Source organism: Equus asinus, chromosome 13 (genome assembly GCF_041296235.1).
Source record: "Equus asinus isolate D_3611 breed Donkey chromosome 13, EquAss-T2T_v2, whole genome shotgun sequence".
Lineage (NCBI taxonomy): Eukaryota > Metazoa > Chordata > Mammalia > Perissodactyla > Equidae > Equus > Equus asinus.
Genome location: NC_091802.1, coordinates 30104548 through 30128600, shown reverse-complemented (window position 1 = coordinate 30128600; position 24053 = coordinate 30104548). Strand labels below are relative to the sequence as shown.

Genomic DNA, 24053 nt, shown 5'->3' with positions numbered 1-24053 from the left:
AGATAGTCCAGAATTCTAGCGAGAGTCCAGAGCTTTGTGCTGCTTGGCTAAGGCTTAGGTTAGAGAGCCAATCACTGAGGGTAGGATCCATCCCCCTCTAAACTGGTGGGAGAAGGATGGATTTCCAAAGGAAAATCTGGGTGCTGCTAAGAGGGGGAATGGGAGACTGATGCTGGATAGACAAGCAGTGAATGCCACCACAGCCCTGGATGTTCATCGTGAAAACAGAGCACCGTCCCTGCCCTCGAGGACCTCCCAGCCTAGCATGGAGGCTCACAGGTACTTACAATATGATGCCATAAGCCCACTGCCAGAAGGAGCACAGGAGGATGTGATTAGCTTTGTCTGGGAAGTCAGGGAAGGTTTCCACTTTTCAAGGACAAAAAGGAGCTCCCCAGGAAGCCAGAGGGAACAGCATGTGCAAAGCTACTGGAGCCCAGTTCAGTAGACTGAATCTGAAACCCTGCCAATGGGTCACTCCAGCTGGAGAATAAAATGCAGTGGCAGGGCAGCAGCAGATAAAGGTGGAGAGCGGGGCAGAGCCAGAGCAGGGGCCCTTGGTGCCAAGCTGAAGAGGCTGGATTCACACAAGCAACTGGGAGCCTCGGAGAGGCCTGACACCAGGACCTGACACCAGAGTTGTATGTTAGACAAGACAGGACTGAAGGCAGGGGGACAAGTGACAACTCGTGTACACTGTAAACACTCCATAGCCCAGTAAGAAGTGCTGCGGACTTGTTGCTCTTCCCCATTAGCTGATTAACTCTGGGCTCAAGGTCACGCTGGGGCCTGGGGTAGGAGGCAGAAGTTCAGGCGTGGTCTCTGCCTTCTGTGAGCTCCCAGTCTTTGCGGGAGGATGCAGCACACAATCAGTGAAAGAGGGGGTCTTCAGTAAGACTAGATTCCTGCGTGGTCAGAGCACTCAGCAGGCAGGAAGCTTGGACAGGAGGCAAGACCTGAAGTGGGCCTTGAAGGATTTGATTGGGAGGGGAGAGGACATTTCAGGTGAGAGAATTTGGATAAAAGGTTGGCAGTGGGATGAGCAGGCCAGTGGTTGGGGAACAGCAGGAGGCTCTCTAATGGGCAGTGCGGGTATGAAGAGGTAGAGAGGCTTAAAGAGGTAGAGACAGGCTAGATTCCGGAGGCCTGAGAAGCCGCGTTGATAGAGTCATATTGGTGGGAGAAAGGTTCATATTCTTTTTGGCAGTGGAGCTCAGTAAGGACAGAACCAACTAAGGAAGATGGACCTGGCAGCCACCAGGTCACGGAGCACAGCCTGACCCCTAATCTCCAGGTCCAGGGCTCAGTTTGTGACCTGGAGCAAGGCAGTCAAAAGGCAGACACCGGAGGGCAGGGCGCTCCTTCACGGGGACTCCGCCTTAGTTTCCTGTGACTCACCTTTGCTTCTGCCAACAAATTGTTATTCATTCCCTGCTTGGGGCTATTGGTTGCCATTCCTGTGCCCTTGTGGCAGCCACTACCTCCATCCTTTCTGCCAGCCCATTTCCCTTGGTCCTTGTCTTCTCTCCCTCCATCAAAATCCAGCTCAGACTACCGGGAAGCCACATCTGATTAACCCGACCTGGGCTGCCCCTTCCTTTGCTCTAGCTCCTCAGCAAGATCTTGTGTCCTCAGTCTCCTTCCTGATTGGTGAGTTCTGCTGAATGAAAGGCGGGGTTTTGAGTCCTTGGAAGATGTTTTGCATGTATCTGAGTGATGCCTGCCTGCCTTCCCCAACAATGTAAACCATCAGTCCTCCTGGAGGCAAAGTCAGCCTCATTCTTAGTATAGTTGAGTAATTACTATGCAATTAAAGCAGAAAATAAAGGGGTCCTTTGTTCCCGGATGCTTATTAATATTAATAAAAAGGTCTCCTCTTTCCAGCTTGGGATCCTGCAGAACAGGAGGTGAGCAAATAATGCTTTTGAACAGCTCTGATGGGCTGTTGGAATTGGATCTGCCAGGATGAGAGCCACGATGACGTCCCCTCTCTGGCATGAATAGGAGGGTTCCATCCAGCATCTCAAAATTCACACCCACCTGGGAGGCCCCTTAAGGGAAGGATATCTTGCAAGTGGTGGATAGAATGCTAGAGACGCTTCCCAGCCAATTTTAATAAAATAATGATAATAGTAATATGTTAATAATGATTCACGTGTGTTATGAGTGAGCCAGCTACAGTGCCAATAGGCCCACCTGCCTTATCCCGTTTAATTCTCATAACCCTATAAAGTAAACACTGTCGTTCCCATTCCCATTTTAAAGATTTAAAAACTGTGGCTTCGATGGCTTGTCTCAGGTGGCAGAGACAGGATTTGTGCCCAGTTCTGTCCTGTCGGATCTCTGCTCTCAGCCACGGTCAGGGGATGCTCCATCGTACCAGCCCTCCGTGCCCCAGGAAAGCTCTGTACCTTTAAAACATACAGTCAACCAAAACCCACAGCTGCTGTCAGCTCCGTTCTCCATGTCCTTCGGGAAGGAAAGAACCCAAAATCATTTACAAGAGGCCTCAGGAGGCATTCTATGTATTTTTTGCTTCTGCTGTTGCAGACTTAACGTCATGGTTCTGTCTGGCTTTGGCTGACATTTCTGATCTGGTTTCTGGTCCCTGAATCCTTTCAGACCAAAGGCAGACAAAGGAGGCCCCAAGGAGGTGGGGTTGGGTAAAAGAGAGCCATTCTGAAGGTAATTATTTGAAAGCAGCCTTCAGCTAAAACAAGACTGAAAGAAGTTAGCCACTGCCCTAAAGAAACTAGGCGTTGGAGCAAGGGAGGGCCTCTTCAGGCAAGACAGACGTTCTCCATGGGGATGAGTAAACATCCCTTCCGGGGAGGTGTGAGGACTGAATCTGGAAGGTTGCTGGGCCACGCAGCCAGGCCGTAGGGCTGGGACGGGATTGGCCGCCCAGTTGCTGGGGCTTTGCTTTGGGCCAATAGCTGTGGTGGGGCGGGGCCGGAGGCGGGAGCAGCAGGCTCCTCGGCCAATCGTCCTGCAAGGAGGCTGGGCTCCTGGTAACATGGCAACCGCGAGCAGGGTCTCATTTGTTTTGTAGATGAGTAATTACTACGCAATTAGAGAAAGCTAAAAATAAAGGGGCCCTTTGTTCCTGGTTACTTATTAATATTAATAAAATGGTCTGTCCAGGTCTGTGGTAAACAATTAGTGCAAACCTGTGTGCCTGTGGTGGAGCCTACTGTAGGAGGCGAAGGCTGCCCAGTCCGGCTTTCCCCTCTTTGTGGAAGTTGTTTCTATCTATGACCTGCAAAGGGTTGGCTTTCCTGGCTGGGGAAGAGACAAGGCTCAGCCTCAGACACACCGGACCCAGGATGCCCTGGAGTAGGGGTCACTTAGGCACTGAGCCAGGTGGAAGGGTATGGCAGCATCATCCCAGTCTCCAGAGAAAAGACCAGACAGAAACACAGCAAAACCCAGAAGCATGGACCAGTGTTGGAGGAAACCCCTCGTCCAGTTTTGCTGTGTGTCCTTGGCCACGTTGTTTGAGTTTTCTGGGTCTAGATTGTTCAGCTCCGGGTGCATAAATCTTTTAAATCCACTGAGGCAGCCCCCAAGATTTCAGTGTCTCCCTCCTACCTGGGCTTGAAGAGAAATAAATCAGGCTTGGAAATGACTTGCTGGAAGGTTATGCAGTGTTCAGGGATTGGCCCGCCCCCCACCCCGCTTCCTGTGCCCTGGCCTTGGGGCCAGAAACAGCTCAGAAGCTTCCCTTAAATCCCTTCCCCTTCATAAAGGGAGGAGTTGCCTTATGGATTAATCAGATAAGGATGATAAGCAGTTTTAAAAAAAAACAAAAAGGGGCATGAGAGCATAGAAGGAAGAGTAGGGAATTGGAAGACCTGGTTCCGGTCTGGCTTCTGCCACAGACAGGCTGAGTGATATTGGGCAAAAGATTTCAGACTGCAGGGTTCTTGGGGACCACTCAGCTCTGTAGCTCTGTATTGCTGCTGTTTCCAGAGTTCTCCATCCCTGTTAATTGGGGATGAAAGGGGTGACAGTGACAGTACCTTAAGATCAGAGAGGAGTTGACTGGAGAGAAAGCCAGGGGCTTCCGAGGCAACTTGGTGGGGATGCATTTGAGAACAGTCCTGCATTTTTTTAATGCATGAGGGCCATGAGAGGGACAGAAATATTTCCAGAATTGTGTATCATTAAAGGAGCCTATAGTCAAATTTGCATCCTTGGGTGGGGTTGACCAAACTAGGGTTTGGTTCTCTGGATGGTATTTATTAATAAAGCTGGACCTGTTGGTAGCTGCTGCCCATGAGCAAATCAGCTGTGAGACTGGGGCCAACACAGTGGTTCTTGAACTTTGCTGAGTGTTAGAATCACCGGGGGAGTTTTAAAAACTGCTAACATCCCGGCCACATCGCAGACCCATCAAATCAGAATATACGAGGGTGCGCCCCAGGCCTCAGTAGTAGTTAAAGTTCCCAGGCAAGTCCAATGTGTAACCGTGGACTCAAGTTCCACCAGGTTCTTGACAGATGTAGAGCCGCACACCATCTCTGTGACTGTCCCAGCACCCCTACTTCAGAAACAGATAAATAGAGCCAAGCCAGGCAGCTGGCCTCAGCCTCCCCCAAGGAGCAGGAGAGCTGGTCCGGGAGCCCAGGGCTCTCCTGCCCGCCATTGATCCTCCCAGGAGGGCCAGGAAGTCCACCCCTCCAGGGCGGGCTGAAGGGGTCTTTGTCCTCAAGGACAGGCCTGTCCTGGCTGAGATTAAGAGCGTGTACACATAGAACCAGCAGCCCGGAGCAACCATAAACAGGGAAGCAGCTGCCTTCCTGACTGTCTGACGAATGGGGGCCTTTTGGTAAGGTGGGAGTTTGTTATTAAAGACCTAATTAGAAACATGAGAGGGAGCTGAATGGCTCTGTGCTTGGCTAATTAGTGACATGGATGCGCCAGCTTTGAACTTCAAGGACACAGAGCTATTAGCACTTACATCAAAAATGGATTAAACTCCTGTGCCTTTATAATCATTAAAGACAGGCTGCTCAAGTGGAAAGCCTTTTGTACAGGTCCTCAAGGGGCTGCCCCTTGGGCGTCCTCCCCATCCCACCCCACCCCCTGACTGCCAGAGCCGCGGGCAGTGTTTCCATTAAATGTGATTGGGCAGTAAATACTGATGGTCCTCGGGCATTCCAGCTCCCGCAGGAGGGCCTCGCAGAATGGAGTGGTCTTTCCAGACTGAGCCCAGCCCTCGGGTTGCATTTTCTGGAGGGGTCCCTGTGAGGGCCCAGGCATGGGAAGGGTTCCTTTCTCTCTGGCAATGCCCCCTCCACCCCACCCTGACTCTAGCAGTACTGCATTCCTGCTTTGTGCCCAGCCTTGTTCTGGGGTGTGGCACAGAGGAGCGTGGTCCAGTCCTTTGGAGAGAGGCAGTGCCCGACCTCAGGGAGTCCCCACTCTGATGGGGAAGACACCTCTACCACCAAAGAGCTCCCAATGTGGAGAGGCCAACAGGGCCCACGCCCAGCTGGCACTCTAGCACTGGAGGTTTGATTGCTTGTCCTTGAATTTGCAACCTCTCTGAGGCAAAGAAAGATCCAAGTAAACAGAAGAAACCTCATCAAACTATGATGCAGGGAAGGACGACTGAGCAGCATGACTCAGTTTAAAAAGCAGCCTGGGGGCTGGCCCAGGGGCCGAGTGGTTAAAGTTCTGCTTCCGCTTTGACGGCCTGGGTTCACGAGTTCTGATCCTGGGCACAGACCTACTCCACTCATCAGGCAGGCTGTGGAGGTATCCCACATACAAAATGGAGGAAGATTGACATGGATGTTAGCTCAGGGCAAATCTTTCTCACCAAAAAAACAAAAGCAGGGGCTGGCCCCGTGGCCGAGTGGTTAAGTTCGCGCGCTCTGCTGCAGGCGGCCCAGTGTTTCGTTAGTTCGAATCCTGGGCACAGACATGGTACTGCTCATCAGACCACGCTGAGGCAGCGTCCCACATGCCACAACTAGAAGAACCCACAACGAAGAATACACAACTATGTATCCGGGGGCTTTGGGGAGAAAAAGGAAAAAATAAAATCTTTAAAAAAAAAAAAAAGCAGCGGGGGGCTGGCCTGGTGGCACAGCGGTTAAGTGTGCACATTCTGCTTTGGCGGCCCAGGATTCACTGGTTCGGATCCCAGGTACGGACATGGCACCACTTGGCAAGCCATGCTGTGGTAGGTGTCTCATATATAAAGTGGAGGAAGATGGGCACTGATGTTAGCTCAGGGCCAGTCTTCCTCAGCAAAAAGAGGAGGATTGGCAGCAGATGTTAGCTCAGGGCTAATCTTCCAAAAAAAAAAAAAAAAGCAACCGGAGTTGTCATCATGTCCCAGTTAGAGCCGGGTTCAATCCTGTCTGAGACGCTTCTGAGATCCTGGGATGGTGGACACGTCTCCTCATCTGTAACCCAGGGGTAATAAAGCCCATCTTATGAGTTGTTAGCATGAAAAAAGATGGTGTGAAACACCGACCAGTGCGCCCGGCACACAGTAGGTGCTCAGTAGATATTAGTTCTGTTTCCAGCTTGGCACCTCAGAAGCCACAGCTTCTAGAACTTTGTGTCTCTTGCCTTCAGACCCTGTTGTGCCCCCACTAGAATGAGGCTTTCCACTGCCCCCTTTCCTAACCGGACAGTTGGAGTGTGATCCAGTTATTACCAAAGCTTTCGTCCTGACCAAGCTCCTACACGTCTATAGTTCTGGCCTTGAATTTCCAAGTCGTGGCTAGTGACACAAGGGAAAAAGCCACACTGGTTTCTTTTTTAAGAAGATAGAAAGATGGATGTGCCTCAAGGACATAGACAGTCACGGGATCAGAACAAAGCAACAGGCATTCTCAGGATTAAACTGGGAGACACTTGGAGCGATCACCCTGTTTGGGGGGAGGTGTGGAGTCATCCCAGGCACCACCCTCCCTGTCTTTATTCCCTTTGGATTCTCCGGTTGAGAGAGAGCTGGAACAGAAGCAAAGCCCCTGGCATCGCCCCGGGGCTGCTGATCAGCTCAGCGCAGCGTGTCATGGGTGCTGGTGGTTTCTGCTGGGTCTGCCGTCTGCGGCTCCTTGCAAGTTCCAACCTATGTGGGCCTGGAGTCTGAAACCAGTTAATTTAGGGAAGAGGCAGCAGGCTGTGAGACTGAAAACACCGTCTGCTTAAGCCAAACCATAAACATTTGTCTCCTGGGTTGATTTCCCCTGTCTTCCAAAGCACTTTAGAGGCTCAGGGCGGAGGCGCTATTGAAACGCCCGTTGGTGACTGAGAGGGATCAGGAACCCCGTGGCCGGGGCTGGGGCAGCCTGCTGAGGTCCCTTTGTGGGTGAAGCCGTGGCAGCCTGGCAGGCAGTTCACACAGGCAGAGCCAGCGCCAGTGACTCACGCCATGGCCCTGCCTTTCCTGGGGCCCCTCTCCTCTTCGTTCCTTAGACACGTGCAAACGAGGTCTGTCCCTCAGGACCCTGGGGTCTGGGAGAAACAGGAACCTGACCATGGCTCCAGAAGTTCCTTCTTCGCCCTCATGACAAAAGCCTGGTTTCTTTGGCCACCAGGCCCAGGCCCACTCAAGGCTGCTCCATCCCCAGAATTGACACCATAAGCAGATGGCAGTCAACCACTAACGTCCCCCCTCCCATCACCCCCGTTCCCAACCAGCCTGACTCGGTCCTTTGTGAGGGGGAGACACACGCACACACCCAAATCAGGACCCACAATAAAAGAACATCAAGATGGAAAGAGGATGAGCTGTTTCCTGTTGAGATTGTGTTTCTCCGTAAAGTATATCACCCCAGCTGCAGAGCCCGCCTCGGATGGGTCTGTGTGCGGGGTATGTGTGGCTCTCTCCCTCACACTGAGCTGAGTGCGAGTGTGGGTCTCCAGGTTCACCACTAACACGTGGTGTGAGGGCTTTAGAAGCGGCCAGAAGGGAAGTGATCGCTTTAGGGGAATGTGATTTGACCAGAAGCTTAGACCATTCTACAAAATAATTAGTCCCAAGTCTTAGATTCTGCTGCCCATCAGCTCCCTACTTGAGACATGTCAGCATTAACTGGCAGACACAGCCCCAACCCCAGCGGTCAGGTTGTGAGAGAACCAGCAGAAACTACTATCTTAAAAGACTGGCACCACTGTAACCGACATTTGGAGTGCTTGTCACCCTGACGTCCCTGGCAGCCCAGTGAATGAGCCAAGGCTCTCCACGTGTCCTGTGCAGTATTTCAGAAGGGCCAGCCATCCCTGGATACGTCAAGACTTGTCAATACCAGGCTAAGTTTGTACATCTCAGTTGTATATTTGTTTGTATGTGGAGGCAGTGAAAAAAATACCATCATGTTACTCTCTTAATCCTCCCCTAGTTTGAAAGTATTTCTTCTCCTTTCCTTCTGAGATAGCCTGAGTTTCAGCAGAGCTTAAAAAATATATATTATATATGAAAATGGTGTCCCTGCATCTGAGTCCCTGGACTGATTGGATTTTGACTTAGTGTGTCATACAGTTTTCCCAGGTTGGATGTAATTGCTGGCCCTCTCTAACTCTCTCTCACACCTTCAGGCCAAGCTCTAGGAGGACGGTTTGAGCCAAGGATCCCTGGGACATAGCTGGCTGGGCAGACTTCAGGAGTGTCATCCCCGCTTGCTCAGCTCAAGACATGCCATGATAATTCACAACTGGGCGTTTCTTCCTCCTTTATCAGAAACAGGCCTATCTTTTCATGCTGACCTCTCCCATTTGACTGTTTGCATTAATTTATAGTGGGCACTGCCTTCAGAGGGCACAGAGAGGAGACTGAAAGGTGGGGTCCCTAACTTGGTTCCCTGGAGGCTGTTGGCTGCCCAGCTGCCTAGCTGCCTTTCCTCAGAGTCTCTGAGCAAGGAGTGGCTGGCTGTTGAGAGGGACCCATGCAGGTTGGGAATGGGGGCCATGCCACCAGTCAGCCCAAACTCCCTGACCCTGAAGCGTGCGGTGTAGTGAACTCTGTCCTATCAGCACACCACCTTCCGAATCGGACCTGGTGAGGATGGCCCGCCGTTGTGCTTACCTCACCCTGAGCAGCACACGCTGCTGGGCAGGGAAGAGGCCCTGTCCTGGAAATGTGCCAGGGGCCACTAGGGCCTCCTGGCAACAGCAGCTAGTTTGCAAAGTGGGTGATTGAAATTGTCTTGAGGGGCGGCCCTGCCCTTGGGGGAAACTGGAGACCCACCAAACCAGGACCCAGGTCTAAGGCTGGGACTTGACCGGGCCCTGGCTTGTCCCAGATGTGTGGGCTGAGCTCATCTGGAAAGGATGTTGTAAACAGTTCCTTTCTCTGGGTCCATATAATCTGATTTTCATGCCTTAGAGCCAGCAGTGCCTTCCAAGGGGGTCCCCCTCCCAGTCCTGGGCTCTAGCGTTTTGCCTCAGGTCCAGTAGCACCACGTAGGGATCATTGAGAAATATCTGGACTTCCATACCTTTTCTAGCCCTCCAGTGAGGCTGTTCTGGTTCTCACTGTCCTCTCCCACCACTTCCCTACCTCCAGTTCTGATTCCACTCTCAGCCCAGCCTCTTCTGACCACAGCTGGGCAGAGCCACAGGTGGACAGTGTGCCAGCCGGAAGGCAGGCATCCCCCTAGGCTGGCTTTAGGACCCCAAGGACAAAGGTGCCCACAAAGCGTCGGGTCCAGCTTCCCCAGGTGAGGGTCTAAGCCTGCCGGACAGAACTCTGTTAAGGTCTCCATTCCCTGGCTTTGCTGGGTCAGCCATCGAGGTGTTTTATTCCCTTGATGGGCAGGAATCCTTCCTTTTATCCAGTGCAGAATGCCTCCGACTTTAATTCAAGTGTGTTTCCTCTTGCTGGCCTCAGTGAGGTAGAACGTCCAGGCTTTCCTCCCCTTCATTCCCACAGTCCTTTCTTCAGGTCCCTGATGATTAAAGGCACTAGGTGGATGAATTGGATCCTTTTGTAAATCACCTCCTGATTTGTACGGCAAGTGAATAGTATTTCCCTCTATCAGATTTTCCTAAGTCTGCATATGCTACCTGCCTTGTTGGGCTCTGCATACACAGCTATTTCAAAAATAGGTGTATTTGTTTGAAACTTGACAAGTGACAGAGCGCTTTCTCTTTTTCATTCTTGCCGCAGCCCACGGAAAGTCAGCCTAAAGCAGACAGCACTCACATGTCACAGATGAGGACTCCGGCGGCTGAGGGGCTGAGGGCTGAGGCACACAGCTGAGGTCAGGGCTGGGGTCACACTCAGGTCTTCTGACTCCAAGTCCAGTGCTCCCTTTCTCTGCACCATAGCTGCCTCCCTGAACATCCCCACTGCCTGGACCCAGAAAGCCTAGAGGATGCTGGGGGAACTGCCCAGGATTAACCCGTTGCTGTGGATGCTGCCCAGAGCAGCTGATGGAAAAGTGGCCCTGCTCCCCACAATGAGCTCCCAGGCCACTTAACGCTCACAGCTTCTGCTGCAAAAATGCCAAGTGTTTGCAGGACATTGTCCTCTTCTGGGACAGGAATCCTAATGTTCAATTTATAAATCATCTCAGCAGATCCCTCCCTACACACACACACACACACACCCCTCCTCTGGCTGAGCAGTAGATAGGGGGTACCCATGTCCATTAAGAGTGGTGTCCCATCTCCTCTTCCTGACCCGATGCTGGCACGTAGGACCATTTCAGTCCCCTCAAAATGAGCCTTAGAGCCTGGGGAAAGGTGACCTCCCTCAAGACAGATCATGGGGAACTGCCTGGAGGGTAACTTGCACAGAAGGCACCCTCAGGTCAGGAAGGTGGTGTCACACTTTCTCCCCCGGCCTCTCCTCTCGATGTCACAGCGTGGAGGGTGCGGGGGTCCTCAGATGACTTGGTTTACCTGTAGCCAGCCAGTATTCAGTATGAACTTCCCAAAAGATGAAAGTTACTTTGTGCATAGTGGCCTCCCAGCGCCAGTCCACAGGAACAGCTACCGACAAGGGTGCACGTGCAAGAGGCATTCCCCACTCTTTCCCAAGCAGCCAGCACCCTGTGTTATGAGCCTTCCCAAAGATGCTGGATTTGCATGAGGCTTGCTCGGGGACTTTAACATGCGTTCTAGAGCCTTGGTCCTCTGCCTACAGAGAGACAAAGAGGCAATGGTTGACTATGGAGTACGGAGGCCGTCACCTGCATGCTCCCAGCCCTTGAGGGTGCAGGTTTTACTGCCCAGAAGCCTAGAGAAAGGGGACAAGCCCAGAGCTGGGTGCTCATTGCCTGCCGACTGCCCCCTGGCAGGGACTCCCAGCCCTCTCTTTTGCCCCTTCCTGGGGGAATAGCTGCAAGGCGACTTTGTGTTGGGCGCACGCATTGTGAGGGCAAGTGTATAATAATACGGGGCTTCGGGTTTTAGAGCTGCAGTCTTTTTTGGGGGGACAGAGGGAGCAGGGGGAAGATTAGCCCTGAGCTAGCATCTGCTGCCAACCCTCCTCTTTTTGCTGAGGAAGACTGGCCCTGAGCTAACATCCATGCCCATCTTCCTCTGCTTATATGTGGGACACCTAGCACAGCGTGGCTTGCCAAGCGGTGTCATGTCTGCACCCAGGATCCGAACCGGCAAAGTCAGGTCCACCGAAGCAGAATGTTCACACTTAACCACTGTGCCACCGGGCCAGCCCCATAGAGCTGCGTTCTAATAGGGTGCCATCTTGATGGAAGATGACTGAGCCAGGAGGGGCGATATAGGCCTAAGAAGAGCTGCTTATTGTGAAACTCCCTTCAGGCCAACTCCTAAGCTACAGGTTTTTTGGACACAAGACTGGGAGAGGCAACCAGGGATGGGCAGGATACCACCAGCCCTCTTGTCTTCTGAGCCTATGGAGGGGGTTGTTTCTGGACAGCATCCTTCCATGGGCCTGCTACATCCTGTCTCCAAGGCTGCTGCTGCTGGCTGGATTAGTCTCTGGGTGGCTCTCCGTGCTGGAAGGAGCCAAGACCAAAACTTCCCTTCTCCCCAGCCCCTAAATAGGTGGGCCTGCCTACCGTCTTCCTGGATCTTTGTCTGACCAGAGGAGAAAGAAGCCAAAAAAGATTTCTATCTTTCCCTGCAGCGCCCCCTCTACCACCCCTACTCTTTACCCTCCGACAGAACAGGCTAGTTACTTGTTAGTTGCTTTGCATGGGAGGGGTCAGCTGCCTGGGTAAACCAGGAGGCTCCTGTCTGAGCGCTCTCCCTTTTCCCTACTCCAGAGGAAAAGAGTGTGTTCGACCAAGATAGTGCTGCCTTCTGAATATCTCAGCTTGATATTTGGCTCCATGAGTGAACAGGGCCAAATGTTATCTGCAGGTTTAATCTTCTGTTTTCAAATCCCATCCCCTTTGTCTGCCAGTACATTCCCCAATCAGCCGCTCACTTCCTCTGAGCCTCTGGTTTTTTTCTCTTTAGCCTATTCTTTCCATTGGCTGGTTTATTCATTTCTCAGGTACAGCTTCCGAGGGGTCTCACTTTAGGGCCTCCTGCCCTGAAGGGCATCCTCAAGGAGGGGTTTCCCTCTTCACTGCTGAGTCAGGAGCCAGGCCCAGCTTGGACTGGTCTCCTTTGCATCTTCCTGTCCCCATCTCATTCTCCTGTCAGCCTGGCTTGGGTGCGTCATCATTCTCTTCCCATCCCTGTGACAGGCGGGTAAAAATGAATCTCTACCTGGTTCTTCAAGCCCCACCATAAGTGGGGGGCTCCAGCCATAGGCCCCCAGGGCAAGGGCAAGGCCGTGGCCGAGAGTGGAGTTGTAGATTTTCTTTCCTTCTGCCATTGAAGGCAGCTGGTCACCGAGCAGAGAGGGAAACGCCAAAGGAAGCAGAGAGATTGTTCTGAGGAGCAGCCCCTTGGAGCCTAAGTCGTGGAAGTTGTGGAGCCCAGACTCTCTGGTTCTTTGACATGGGTTAGCTGCAACCCAGAAGCGGCTGGCCCCAGACTCACCTTGAGCTTTCAAAATCAAAGAGAAGTTACTATTGCAATTAAAAAAAAAAATTTTTCCGTTTTGGAAAACAAAAAGTTTAATCGACTGAGGGGAAATGGAAATGAAACAAAATTAACCTGGTTGACAGGCTGTGGCGTCACTGGGGAGAGAATAATGGCATTTGGGGGAGGCTAAGGGAGGGAGCCCGAGGCCGTGTCTCCTCCCACTGCCCCCTCCCACCACCAGTCTCGGGACCTGTGGGTGTGAAGTCTCATCTCTGTAGCAAAGGTGCGTTCCTAGCTCTTTTTCTCCGTCTGGAGTTTATATCCGAGGATGACTAACAGAAAGAAGGCATTTCCATCAGATATGCTTTAGCTGTAAATTGGTTCAGTCCGTATGCTCTGCATTCATACTTCTTTGTCTTTTTTTTAAAACGAAAGGAAAAAAAAGTTTAAATTCCCCCTTTCCTTCTACTGCAGGAGGTGAGTGTGTGGGTGTCCTGTAGAATCATTGGCATTCACCAGCTTCGGCCCCAGCCTCCAGATTCGCCATCCCCCCACCCCATCCCCGCCCTCCATCCCCTGCGCTCCACCCCAAAGGGGAACCTCTGCCACCATCATTACGGTTCTGTTAAGATGCCCAGATTTTCCATGACATATCCCATCCTCCGACCACGTTCAGTATTGACGACTTTCATGCAGGGATATGAATGGGAGGGTTGGGGGGGGGGAGGGCGTAGCCAGTGGGGAGGGGGTAAGTGGCTTGGGGGGGGTGGGGCTGGAGAAGGGAGATATGTTTTGTCTTTCTTTTTTTTTTTCAAAAACAAGTTTGTCATTGAATGGATCCAAAAACAAAAAAAAGAAAAAGTGAAACAAACAAAAAATCAAAAATCCCCTCCCCAAAGATTTTTTATTTTTCCTGGACACAAATTGCTTTGTTTCCTGTCACGTTTTAATATCAATATTAACACAATGTGTAGTCTAAAACTAGTTCCTTTGTAGTTTGCATGGGATGTGAATGCTGTCTCAACGTGCCCAGATCTAGACAAGACTGCATGAGCATCAATTCAGATGTGAAAAAAAATCTCTCTCTCTTTCTCTCTCTTCCATATATATCTCTATTTCTATTGTGATAATTTGGTCGGCAGTGAAGCACCTCCGGTTGGTTGCCGTAGTGTGTTGAATGATTGTTTTTTTATTCTCTATATTTTGGAGCTCCAAGCTTCTTGGTAGTAGCCTGGGCTGAGTATCTTGAGTCCCTGCTGATGTTTTCGCATGGCCTTGGTTGAGTGTTAGAAGTTGGGCCTCAGCTGTTTCTCTCGAGTGTTTGGCTTGTGATGACCGGTGCATGCCTGGCTTCTGGCCTCATACCCAGCTCTATTCTCTGCACACCAGTCCTGAATAGCTACAGTGCTCAACCGAATTTTGGCGCGCCCGCTTCCCCGGCAGGCTCCAACCCGGCGCGGCCCGGAGGCTTCCCGGGGGCCAACAGCCCAGGACCTGTCGCCGATCTCTACGGCCCTGCCAGCCAGGACTCCGGAGTGGGGAATTACATAAGTGCGGCCAGCCCACAGCCGGGCTCCGGCTTCGGCCACGGCATAGCTGTAAGTACCTGCCTCCCACTATCTCCTCCTTCCTGCCCATCTCCTGTGGCCCATGGGGCGGGTGTACCAGGGAGCTCAGAGTTGGGAGGCGAGGAGAGGGTCCCCATCCACATCATGTCAGCCACCTAGGGCTGAAGCTCCTCCATTTAGGCGTTTCCTGAGCCCCCGCAGGCCAGGCACAGTGTGCAGCCGTGTGATAGTGGAAGGAGCATGGGCAGGGCAGATCAGATCACCACTCCATCACTTTCAGTCCATGCAACCACATATATGACCCATTGCTTCCCTGGCTGCAAAATGAAAATAAGTATGCCTCCCTCAAAAGATTGTCTGAAAATTAATAGGATATGTCACCTGCTGGCACATCGTAGGTCCTCAGTATCAGACCCTTGATCCTTGATCCCTGCCCTCTGGAGACTGTCATATGGGCTGGGACCTCAGAGCTGCAGCTCTCCCACCTCAGGGTAGCAGCCTGTAGTCAGTAGTCTCCCAGGCTAAGGTCCAGTGGTGGTGCTGGTACCTGGGACGTAGTGTGGGGTGTCCCCTCCCAGGAGGTTTCCTATGCTAATGTTTCTTAGTTTCCAGGTTCCCAGTAAGTTCCCAATTGCATTCTTTAGCTGCGCCCCCTCCCCGAAGGCCAGATGCATTTGGTATTTGTAATGCTCTGTGGTTCTATAATCTGACTAATCCAGGCAATGGAAATTTGCTTCACAGATTTGCATGCTGTTTTCAGATCGTATCGTTCTTCCCCTCCCAGTGTGTGTGAGCATGAATGTGCCTGAGCCCACTTGCTCGCTGTCCCTTCCATTTGGAAACAGAAAATTGGCCACCCTCTGCCCTAGCCAACCTGAGCATTTCGAAGACAGTTTGGTTTTGAGCTAAGATGGCAGTGTCTGCTGTCCCAGGTCACGTCCCTGTCAAGAGAGCCCTGCCTCAGGGGCTGCCCTGGGGAGAACAAAGCAAGTGCAGTCCAGGGTACCAGGGCAGCCTGAGCCCTGCCTGTGGAGTTGGAACACACACACACACACACACACAAAAGCATGCACACTTTCTCAGACAGGCATAGTCTCTCACACATTCACACACACACACTTGTGCCAGCCCTGGCCTCTGCAGTCGAGGTCCTTGTTTAGTTTCACTCCCAAGCCAACATCACTTAAGTCACTAGTTTGCCGAGTCAATTCCCCTCGGATCAGCTGTAGTACCAAGTTCAGAGTATCATTATTCAGCTTAGAGCTGCATCACTTTGGGAGACCATCTGACCATGTAGAACACCACTTATTTCCATTTTCAGCACCCAGAAACACAGACCTTATTTGTTCTTGAAAACCTGGGTCTTTTGACCTGTGTGCCGCCGTGGTTTTCTGAAATAACCACATGGCGTCACGTTTCATCTGCACGGGGCTGGCTTTCTCCCCAGCTGGAGCTGTTGGGACTGTGGACAGAGACACTGGTCTCTTTGCCCTCCAGCATTCAGGGCAACGGCGCCCATCATTTTGGGTGTGAGCCTCCTTTCCCATCACCTCCCACCCCGTGAATCTGGCTCTCGATTTTCCCCTGGGTAAGCTGACAGGCATGGGGTGGGGAGTGGGGGCTGGAGGGCTGGGGGAAGTCATCCTGGCCCCTCACGGCATGGTGTCTCAGAGTTACATATTCATGCTGGCAACCACAGTCTAGTCCTAGAGATAACTTCCTTTCCTAGAATATGACAATCTGTTCCCATGTATAGCGTGCTGATGACCTTAACAATTGTGCAATTTTAGGGACCTTTGATTGCAACGGCCTTTACAAATGGATACCATTGAGCAGGTGCTTTCGTTGCCATCTCACTCTGAGGTATTACCTTCTCTGCCACGTGTCTCCGCCCTGCCGGGCGTGTCCGTACATGTATGTGCAATGGGCATGCAAGTACGCACGGGCCCTGGGCTCATCGCGTCCACATCTCTCTCTCCTCTTTTCTGGACCCCTTTTCGGGGGGTGGGGGCGAAAAGAATCCAGTCTTTTAATCTCTCATCACTTTCTCCAGCTTTAATCATGACCCCCACTTCTTTTTTTTTTTTCCCCTGATTTGGTTCTTTTGACTCCTTTTCTTTATATCCCCCACCCTTCATCTTTCTCTGTCTTGAAATACAATCAAGAGTGTGGGAAACTGGAAGGAGATCTGATGCTGTGCCCGTCCCAGGGGGATGGAGGCAGGAAATCACTGGGCTTCTGCCAGGCCCCGGGGGCGGGGGCCAGCACAGCCCCTGGATCCTGCGAGCTGGCCTTGTAGGTTGCTGAGCCCGTTCAGCTCCCAGAGCTCGCTGGGCTCAGCCAATGGGCTTCGTGCACTCAAACAGCCAGACTCCATCTTTTAGTGAAAAGAAAACATTTTTGCCAGTAACTACTGAGTAATTATCCAGATTACTGCACGAAAAGCAAATTAAATTAATGACATCACCTGCGTAACGTGGGATTTGGATCCCTGCCAGTTTCCTAACCTTTTAAACTGAGCTCAAGTTAATTAAACATTTTTAAAATCACTCTTGATGGGGATATGGAAGGGGTGGAGGAGAGGGGAGGTTGGGGCAGTTGGTGAGGGAGCCTCTTGCCACATTCTTGTTTGAAGATGAGTATCTTTCATTCTGGGGAGGAACACCAAGAAGGGAGAGGAGTTCTCTTGTGAAGCTGAATGCGTCCATTAGTTTGGGGGGGGGGGGTTGAAACATGGGTCTGTCTCTTTGGAAGAGGGAGAGTGACAGCTCAGGCCTGAGAATGGGACCCCCTTGGAAAATCCCAGCTGGGGCATGAGCGCCTTTCACTCTGGGAGCTGGCACATAGGAGAAGCAAGGCTGGGGGTGGATTTGCCTCGTTGGGTCGTAGTCAGTAGGATGCCTCTCTTGGAGAGGGAGTCGCTCCAGGCCCCCGAGCCAGCCAGGACTCTGTAGGGTGGGCCCAGCTGGGAGACCAGGTTGAGTTGAGCTCCATCAATCTCTTTTGGATTTCTCTAATGTTGCTGCTAAGGAATCACATGAACTAACGCAATTGCCTCTCTTAACCAAATAAACCCCGTGTGTGAATTCTCCCCACCCCTCGCCTCCACTACTCCTTGAGCACTGACCCAGCCATCGCTGGCCAGAGCCAGAGGCCACTAACAGTTTGAAGGAGAGCTACTCACTACTAATGAAGCTGGGTTTGGGGGCCCGGGAGAAGGAAGGTTCCTCTGAGAGCAAGGCGGGTTGGTACATCCAAGAACTTCAGGGGTGGAAGGTGACTCCGGCCCTATGTGGAGTCCCTTGATGAGGGCATTAATCAACTACCAGGACGGCAGGTCCCTGGAGGGCCAGACACTGGGACTGCCAGTGTTTCCTCCCTCCCTTCCCTGGAAAATGAGGGTAGTCTAGGGCTTCTGCCCACAGCCCCACGCCCTCCAAGGCTTCTGCAGCCTTTCCATGGGATGGGGAAGGCTGCTCCCAGCCCATCCTCCCCCATCCAACTCTGGGACTCAATTTCCAGAGAAGGATGAAATAACCAAGAGAGTAGAGGTAACAACCCACCCCTCTCCAAAATGGATTAAGGGAGCCAACTGAGTCACATGGCTGCACCAAAACACACTTTGTCCCCAGCAGAGGTGACCCTCAGACATTTAGTGCCATGCACAAAGGAGGGGCCCAGACTCCTAGTCAACTCAGGGAGCCTCAGTTAGCAAGTCTGTGAATCCTGGGCCTGTCTTTATGTCCTTAACCAAAGCTGGTTGTTTCTGTGTATTTTTATAAATGTCCTGAACTTGAGTCTCTGATATGTAATATGATTTTTTTTAGTTAGAAATTTGCACTTTCAGTTATTGACTGTCATTGATGGGTATCTAAAAAAGGCAGAAGTTTTTGAAACATTTAGCTTTGAAAACAGAAGTTTAACCAGAAAAAGAGTTGCTGGTCAATGCGCAATTCACCAGGCTAGCTGAAAACCCAGCGTGACCACATTTCCTGCCCTCACCTCAAGAATTCTACAGAACTGTGTCAGATCAGCAAAATAGCAAACCAGCAAAATGAGGTGTAGAGCTGCCCTCTCCCCAGCATCTAGCGTGGTCAGACTTCCCAAGCTGTGATCCAGCGAGCTGCTAGCCAGGGCGCTTTCAAACATACTCAGTAGCCATCCTTTGAAAGCAGTAGTTAAAAAGTTGGAATAAATCCTATACTTGCCTGACACTTCTTCTTTCTCCTCCCACCCCGACTTTGTGTTCTTTTCCGGGCATCTTTGACCTTCTGGATGCTGCAGAGCATACCTGGATGTCCAGGCAAGACTGGGCGAAGTTTCTGAGTGGCCCCTTGTTCAGGTGATGTCATCAGACCTGGACCCCCCACCAGCCTCACTCCCCATCCCAACCAGAGATGGCTCACTTCGGACAGAGGGTTGACTACATCTCATCATCTCACAAATCTGCTGTAATATAAGACAACAGCTTTTAAATGTGTATATAACCCATGGTTTTGGTTTTGTTTTGTTTTGTTTTTCTTGATGGTTTCCCTTCCACCTCCTCTCTTCTCCCTCCTCCTTTTAAATCTCTTTGAATCACATTTGGTAGTGATTTTGACTTAGTCCAGTAGTCATATAGCTTTAATATCTAGTTAAAATCTAACCATAGTATAATTGTTATATTAAGGTATTATTTTTTTTCTTAAAAAAATTTTTTTTTGCTTATTTTGATTCTGTTCTCACTTTGAAAGGATGCTGAGATGGTAATATTACTCAATATTTTGGTACCGATTCTGAGACTGTATGAATTTTCAGGTGGAGCTTGAGCACACAACAGAAGGGACGTTGTGAGTGTGGAGCGGGAGGTGGGCGTAAACTTTCTACTTTGCATTGTATACCAAGTGAGATGTAGTAGGCTAATTAACAGACTTGATAGCAGTTCTTTTTGTGATGTCTCTTTGTTAACCTAAGTATATCTATTTTCGGCAATAAGGTAAGGACGACAATGTTTTCAGTGTCCTCCTTTTCTATAAGTGCTTTTTTTCTGTTGAAAGAGGTGATATTATAAGGTTTTTTGAAATTGTGAATTCTAAAAAAGAAATGTTGTAAATACAATTCCATTAACTACATAGAAACTATTAAGAAAGAGAGAATCAAAAATATTTTTGTGAGGGAGTCGGTCCCAGGCAGTTTGATGCTCTGTGGAAGGAGGGAAAGGAACAATAAACCAAGTCAGTTACTGAGACGGAAGAGCACCCAGCTGCCGGGACGACCCCGGGAAAAGTTCGAACACTGTTCAGCTCCTTTTGTCTGTGTGATAGACCTAAGAACTGTATTCGTGTCATACCAGCATATTAACCTCTCGTCTGTGCACAGCTTCAAATGTTACCGTCTAGTTAGATTTTTATTTAAAATATGAAAAACTGCTTTTCCCAAGACGTTTTTTAAAAACAAAGCTACAATTTTAATATTTAACATATTTAAAGTTTCAAAGCACACCTGTTTGGCTTGGGTGGGGAGGGGTGGGGGACATACTTTTTCAGTCTTAATTTTTAAATATATGATCATTTTCTATCGTCCAATCATTTCAGCACCTCCAAAGGTCCCTAGGACACTTTGCCTCTCTTCTCACCCTGTCCCCCATCCACCCCCAGCTCGGGGGGCCCACGGGCCAGGAGTGGAAAAGCCTGCATTCATGAAACTTTTTCTCCATTCACTTTCTATTTCCAAATTAGGAAAGCAACCTTTTGGGTTATATATATTTTTTTTTAATACCTCAGTGCTGCAAGTATCACCAGAGAGGCTATGGAAGAATTTTTTTTTTAATTTATTATAGATGTAAACAGAATTTTAAAAATAAAAAGTATAAACATCGCTGCACTGTGACTGGTGGGAAAAACTGACAGTTTCCTCTTTGCACATGTTTAACATTTGGCTGTTATAATATATGGTCCTCGGTTGGGGAAAGATACTTATGATGAAGGATATTTTTTAATTTAACTTTTTTTTAATATTGGTAATAGGTCGGCAACAGCGATTATAGAAATACAGCTCAATAGATGGCATTAAAACATATTGTAGTGTGGAGATATATTTTTTCTTTTTTAAAATGTGATATTGACGTTTTATTAATATTTTTTAAATTGTTACGTTTATAAATTTGGTACTTAAGGCACAGCCAGTATGAGACACTGAATGCGACATTTATTATAAAGAGCTGCTGCACTCCTATTTTTATAAATTTTACTAACAAAGTAGACTAATGTAGACATTCACAGACATGGTAGGGCAAAAATATGTTCAATCAAAAGGCTCCAAAATGCTAACTCAGAAAGAAAGAAAAAAAGCCTTTTTCAATTCTAATTAAACAGCAACACATTAAAAAAAAAAAAAATCATGTTCTTTGTTTTTCCAATAAAATGTTAGGTTGTTTGGTGAGGGTTTTTTTGGTTTTTCTTTCTTTCTCTTAATTTCCAAACAACCAGGTTAAAAGTAAAATGCTGGGCGCTTTTAAAGTATCAAAACTTGTTCAAGTAAATAAAATAACAAAATAGAAGTTTTATTTAAAAAAAAAAACAAAGACAAAAAAAGAGACAATAAATTCCCAGAAACTCAGTGTCTAGCCTAGGGAATTTAATTACTATTTTGTCCATGTTGGTGATGTACTGTACGACCCTTCCTTTCTCTGCATCCCCCATCACCTCATTGACTCCTTATTGATCACTGTCTGTTAATAATGTATAAAGTGGCTATCTTGTAAGCGTGCTGTCCTGGTACTAGTGTAGTGACTTTTTTTCTCCTCTTTCTTCTAGTACATATTGATAGGTATAACGTAATTAAGGTTTAAAAAAACTAGACATAGTTATTCAGATTTAGGACCAGTAAGGATAGAACTTTCTCTTATTTATGAAAAAAAATGTTAATAATTTTGGGGCAGTTTTTTCCTTTCAATTTTTTTTTTTTTCCAATTTCAAGTTTTCATTTTACTTTTGCTGATCTGATGTGGTTTCAACTAACCCAAGGTCTCACGATGTTCAAATGCCGGCAGACTCTACGGCGTTTTGTAGATTCCCACCCCCCCCCCAACTGTGAAGGGGTGTGCCATACTACCTTAAATGCTAATGCTAGATATGCAAAACTGGATTTTTTTAATTTATTTTTTAAAAGAGGGAGGCATGGTATATTAAAATGATTTTACTAAGAGAAAAAAAATATTTTTTTAAGAATGCTCAGAAGAAATTGATAATCTGTGTGAATATGTTTTAGATGTTTATAATACCTTTTGAAGAGACCCAGTAGCCCATAGCACAAATCTCGTGGAAATCTGATATGTTTTAATGTGGCTACCTAGGTTAAGGTTCACGTTAGTCCCCCCACTCATCTAGAAGTCCATTTTGAAAGATTTTTGTAAATTATTTTAGCACTGATGTTCAGCCTTGTCTTTGTTTCGGTTAAGCTCAGTGGCGAATTTGGGAACCACCTTCCGCCTTCCCTGGGGGAGAAACCCTCTTGGCTGATGGCTTTTCCCGGAATCATAAAATAGCCACCGGGTGACTTTCTGGTTTCCAGATCCATCTGCCTGGGACCCCCAAACTCCTCTCCTCCCCAGCAGAGGAGAGAGAGTGGCATTAGCTCCTGGCCCCCTCCTTGGTTCTACCCGGACGTGGCGCTGATGGGGACGACCAGGCTTTTGGTCCCTCCTCTCCAGGAGCTTTCAGACCTACTTTGTGGCCTTCCTCACACCCACTGGGAAAAGCAAACAGCCTCGTGTTCCATCCCAGTCGCTCACGGGCTTGATGCAAACAAAGCCCCAACAGGCCTTTGCGTTTCTATCCTTCATCACCTTCATCTTAATTTGAACTCGTAGCTTGGACTTTAAGGTAGCATGGCTCTATTGCTGTCAATTTAATGTTTCACTGCACAGCAATGCACAGCCAGTGAATGTTACACACATCTTGCTAGACTAGTATAAAAATCATTGGGTAATTGTTGGTTCTAATGACCTGAAAGGTGTTCAGTTTTTGTTTTGTTTTTTTTGGGGTTTTCTTTTTTTTTTTTTTTTTGGTTCTTTTTCATTTGGGGATTTTGGAAAAAAAAAATGATTTTGATTTCAAATAGAAAAGCAAAACCTATTTTGATCTTTAGTGCAAACGAGGGCTAGGGACTTAGCCACCACCACAACACTGCTTCATTCTGCCATTCACTCACTGCAGCATAATCAAGAATAAAGCAATATAGTTTACTACATTTTTTATTGAAGGTCAGCCATGCTTTCTGTATTATATTGCATATGAAATTGTTTACAAAAGAAACACTAACTCATACTTCTCTTTATCGGTTGGGAGTGGCACGCAGGGACAGAGGGAGACTGGGGGTGGGTGGGGGAGGGGAGGATTTTTTTTTTCTTGAATGTGCTTCACAAGCCAGGCTATCTTCCAAGGAAGGCATAAGCAAGAGGGGGCCGCGGGGGGAGCAGAGGGACGGGTGCAAGCGAGCACCTTGAAGAGAGACACTGGTGGGCTCCCCCGCCCTCACCCTAAGCGAAAAAGAAGCAGAAGTGAGCTCAGCCCAGTCTTGGGCACAGACACTACACAAGGAGACGCTATACATTAAGCAATACTTTAATAATGTAATGTGTTTGTTTTCTTTTTCTTTCTCTTTTTTTTTTTACCAAAAAAATAAATAAACTAAAACACAAAAAAAATAGAACTGAAACCCACCCCTCTGGGGAAGCAAACTTAATCCAAATACTTGGCTATCAAATAATCAGAATGTATTGTCTCGGACAGGATTTCATTTCCGGGAGGCAGGGGCGTCCGGAGGGGGATGGGGACTGAGAGGAAGAAGTTGCAGAGCCCCCCAGAAGGCTCTCTGCTACTGTATTCTGTACATACTGTACCATCCTGTGTGGAATCTGTGAGTGTCCTTGAGTAGCGTGGGCTAGCCAATCTGCCGTTCATGGTGTCTTGTAAACTCGGAATTCCATATGTAATAGGATGCAAGTCTAAACGTTTCACGTGGACATAAATGTATCTAAATGAAACTTTCCCTAGCACTGTGGCTGACCTCACCCTTACTTTTATACTTTAGTATGAAACTGATGACAACTTTGGTAGTGAGTATTTTTTTTATATATATACATATATATGTATCTATATATATATATATCTCAAGCATCTTTCAGGTCTTTGTGTGTGGCTTTCTTAAAGCCCTGTTGTAAAAAATTACTATGTGGATGGCAGTCTCTCACATCACAGATGTGGAAAGTATAATTTTATATTTGTATTTTCAGATAAATAAGTTTGTGAAAGGTTTCCATCCTCTACTGTGGTCCAGAAATCAATGTGTTTGTCTGACAAAAAAAAAATAAAATAAAATAAACTGTTTTGAACAGAGTTGTTTGGTGTTCTTTCCCCCGCAGAGGACGGCTGGCGTGGGGAAGGGCTGTTTGGTTTTGGGGGGGGGGGTATCACCAGTCACACCTGCCTCCCCTCACCCCTCAGCGTGACCTCAGCAGGTCACAGGACCTCCAGCAGAGAAGAGGCCCTTTCCCTGTCCCCAGGGAGCTTGTGG

General features: G+C 48.9%; 1 protein-coding gene across 21 annotated transcripts in view; it reads left to right on the top strand.

Moving 5' to 3' along the window:
- Positions 1–21117, top strand: part of MSI2 (musashi RNA binding protein 2) — a 385662-nt gene extending 364545 nt beyond the window's left edge. For 2 of the 21 annotated variants that reach the window (XM_070482933.1, XM_070482931.1), the window contains 4 exons: positions 1546–1650; positions 14320–14528; positions 16289–16361; positions 18783–21117. In XM_070482933.1, coding sequence (XP_070339034.1) covers positions 1546–1650; positions 14320–14528; positions 16289–16330 — 356 coding nt within the window. In that variant the 3' untranslated portion in view covers positions 16331–16361; positions 18783–21117. Of the gene's footprint in view, positions 1–1545; positions 1651–1884; positions 2057–14319; positions 14529–16288; positions 16362–18782 lie in introns of those variants that run through there. The other 19 variants (XR_011493763.1, XR_011493761.1, XM_044745662.2 and 16 more) reach the window with 12 other exon arrangements.
- Positions 21118–24053: the final 2936 nt, after the last annotated feature.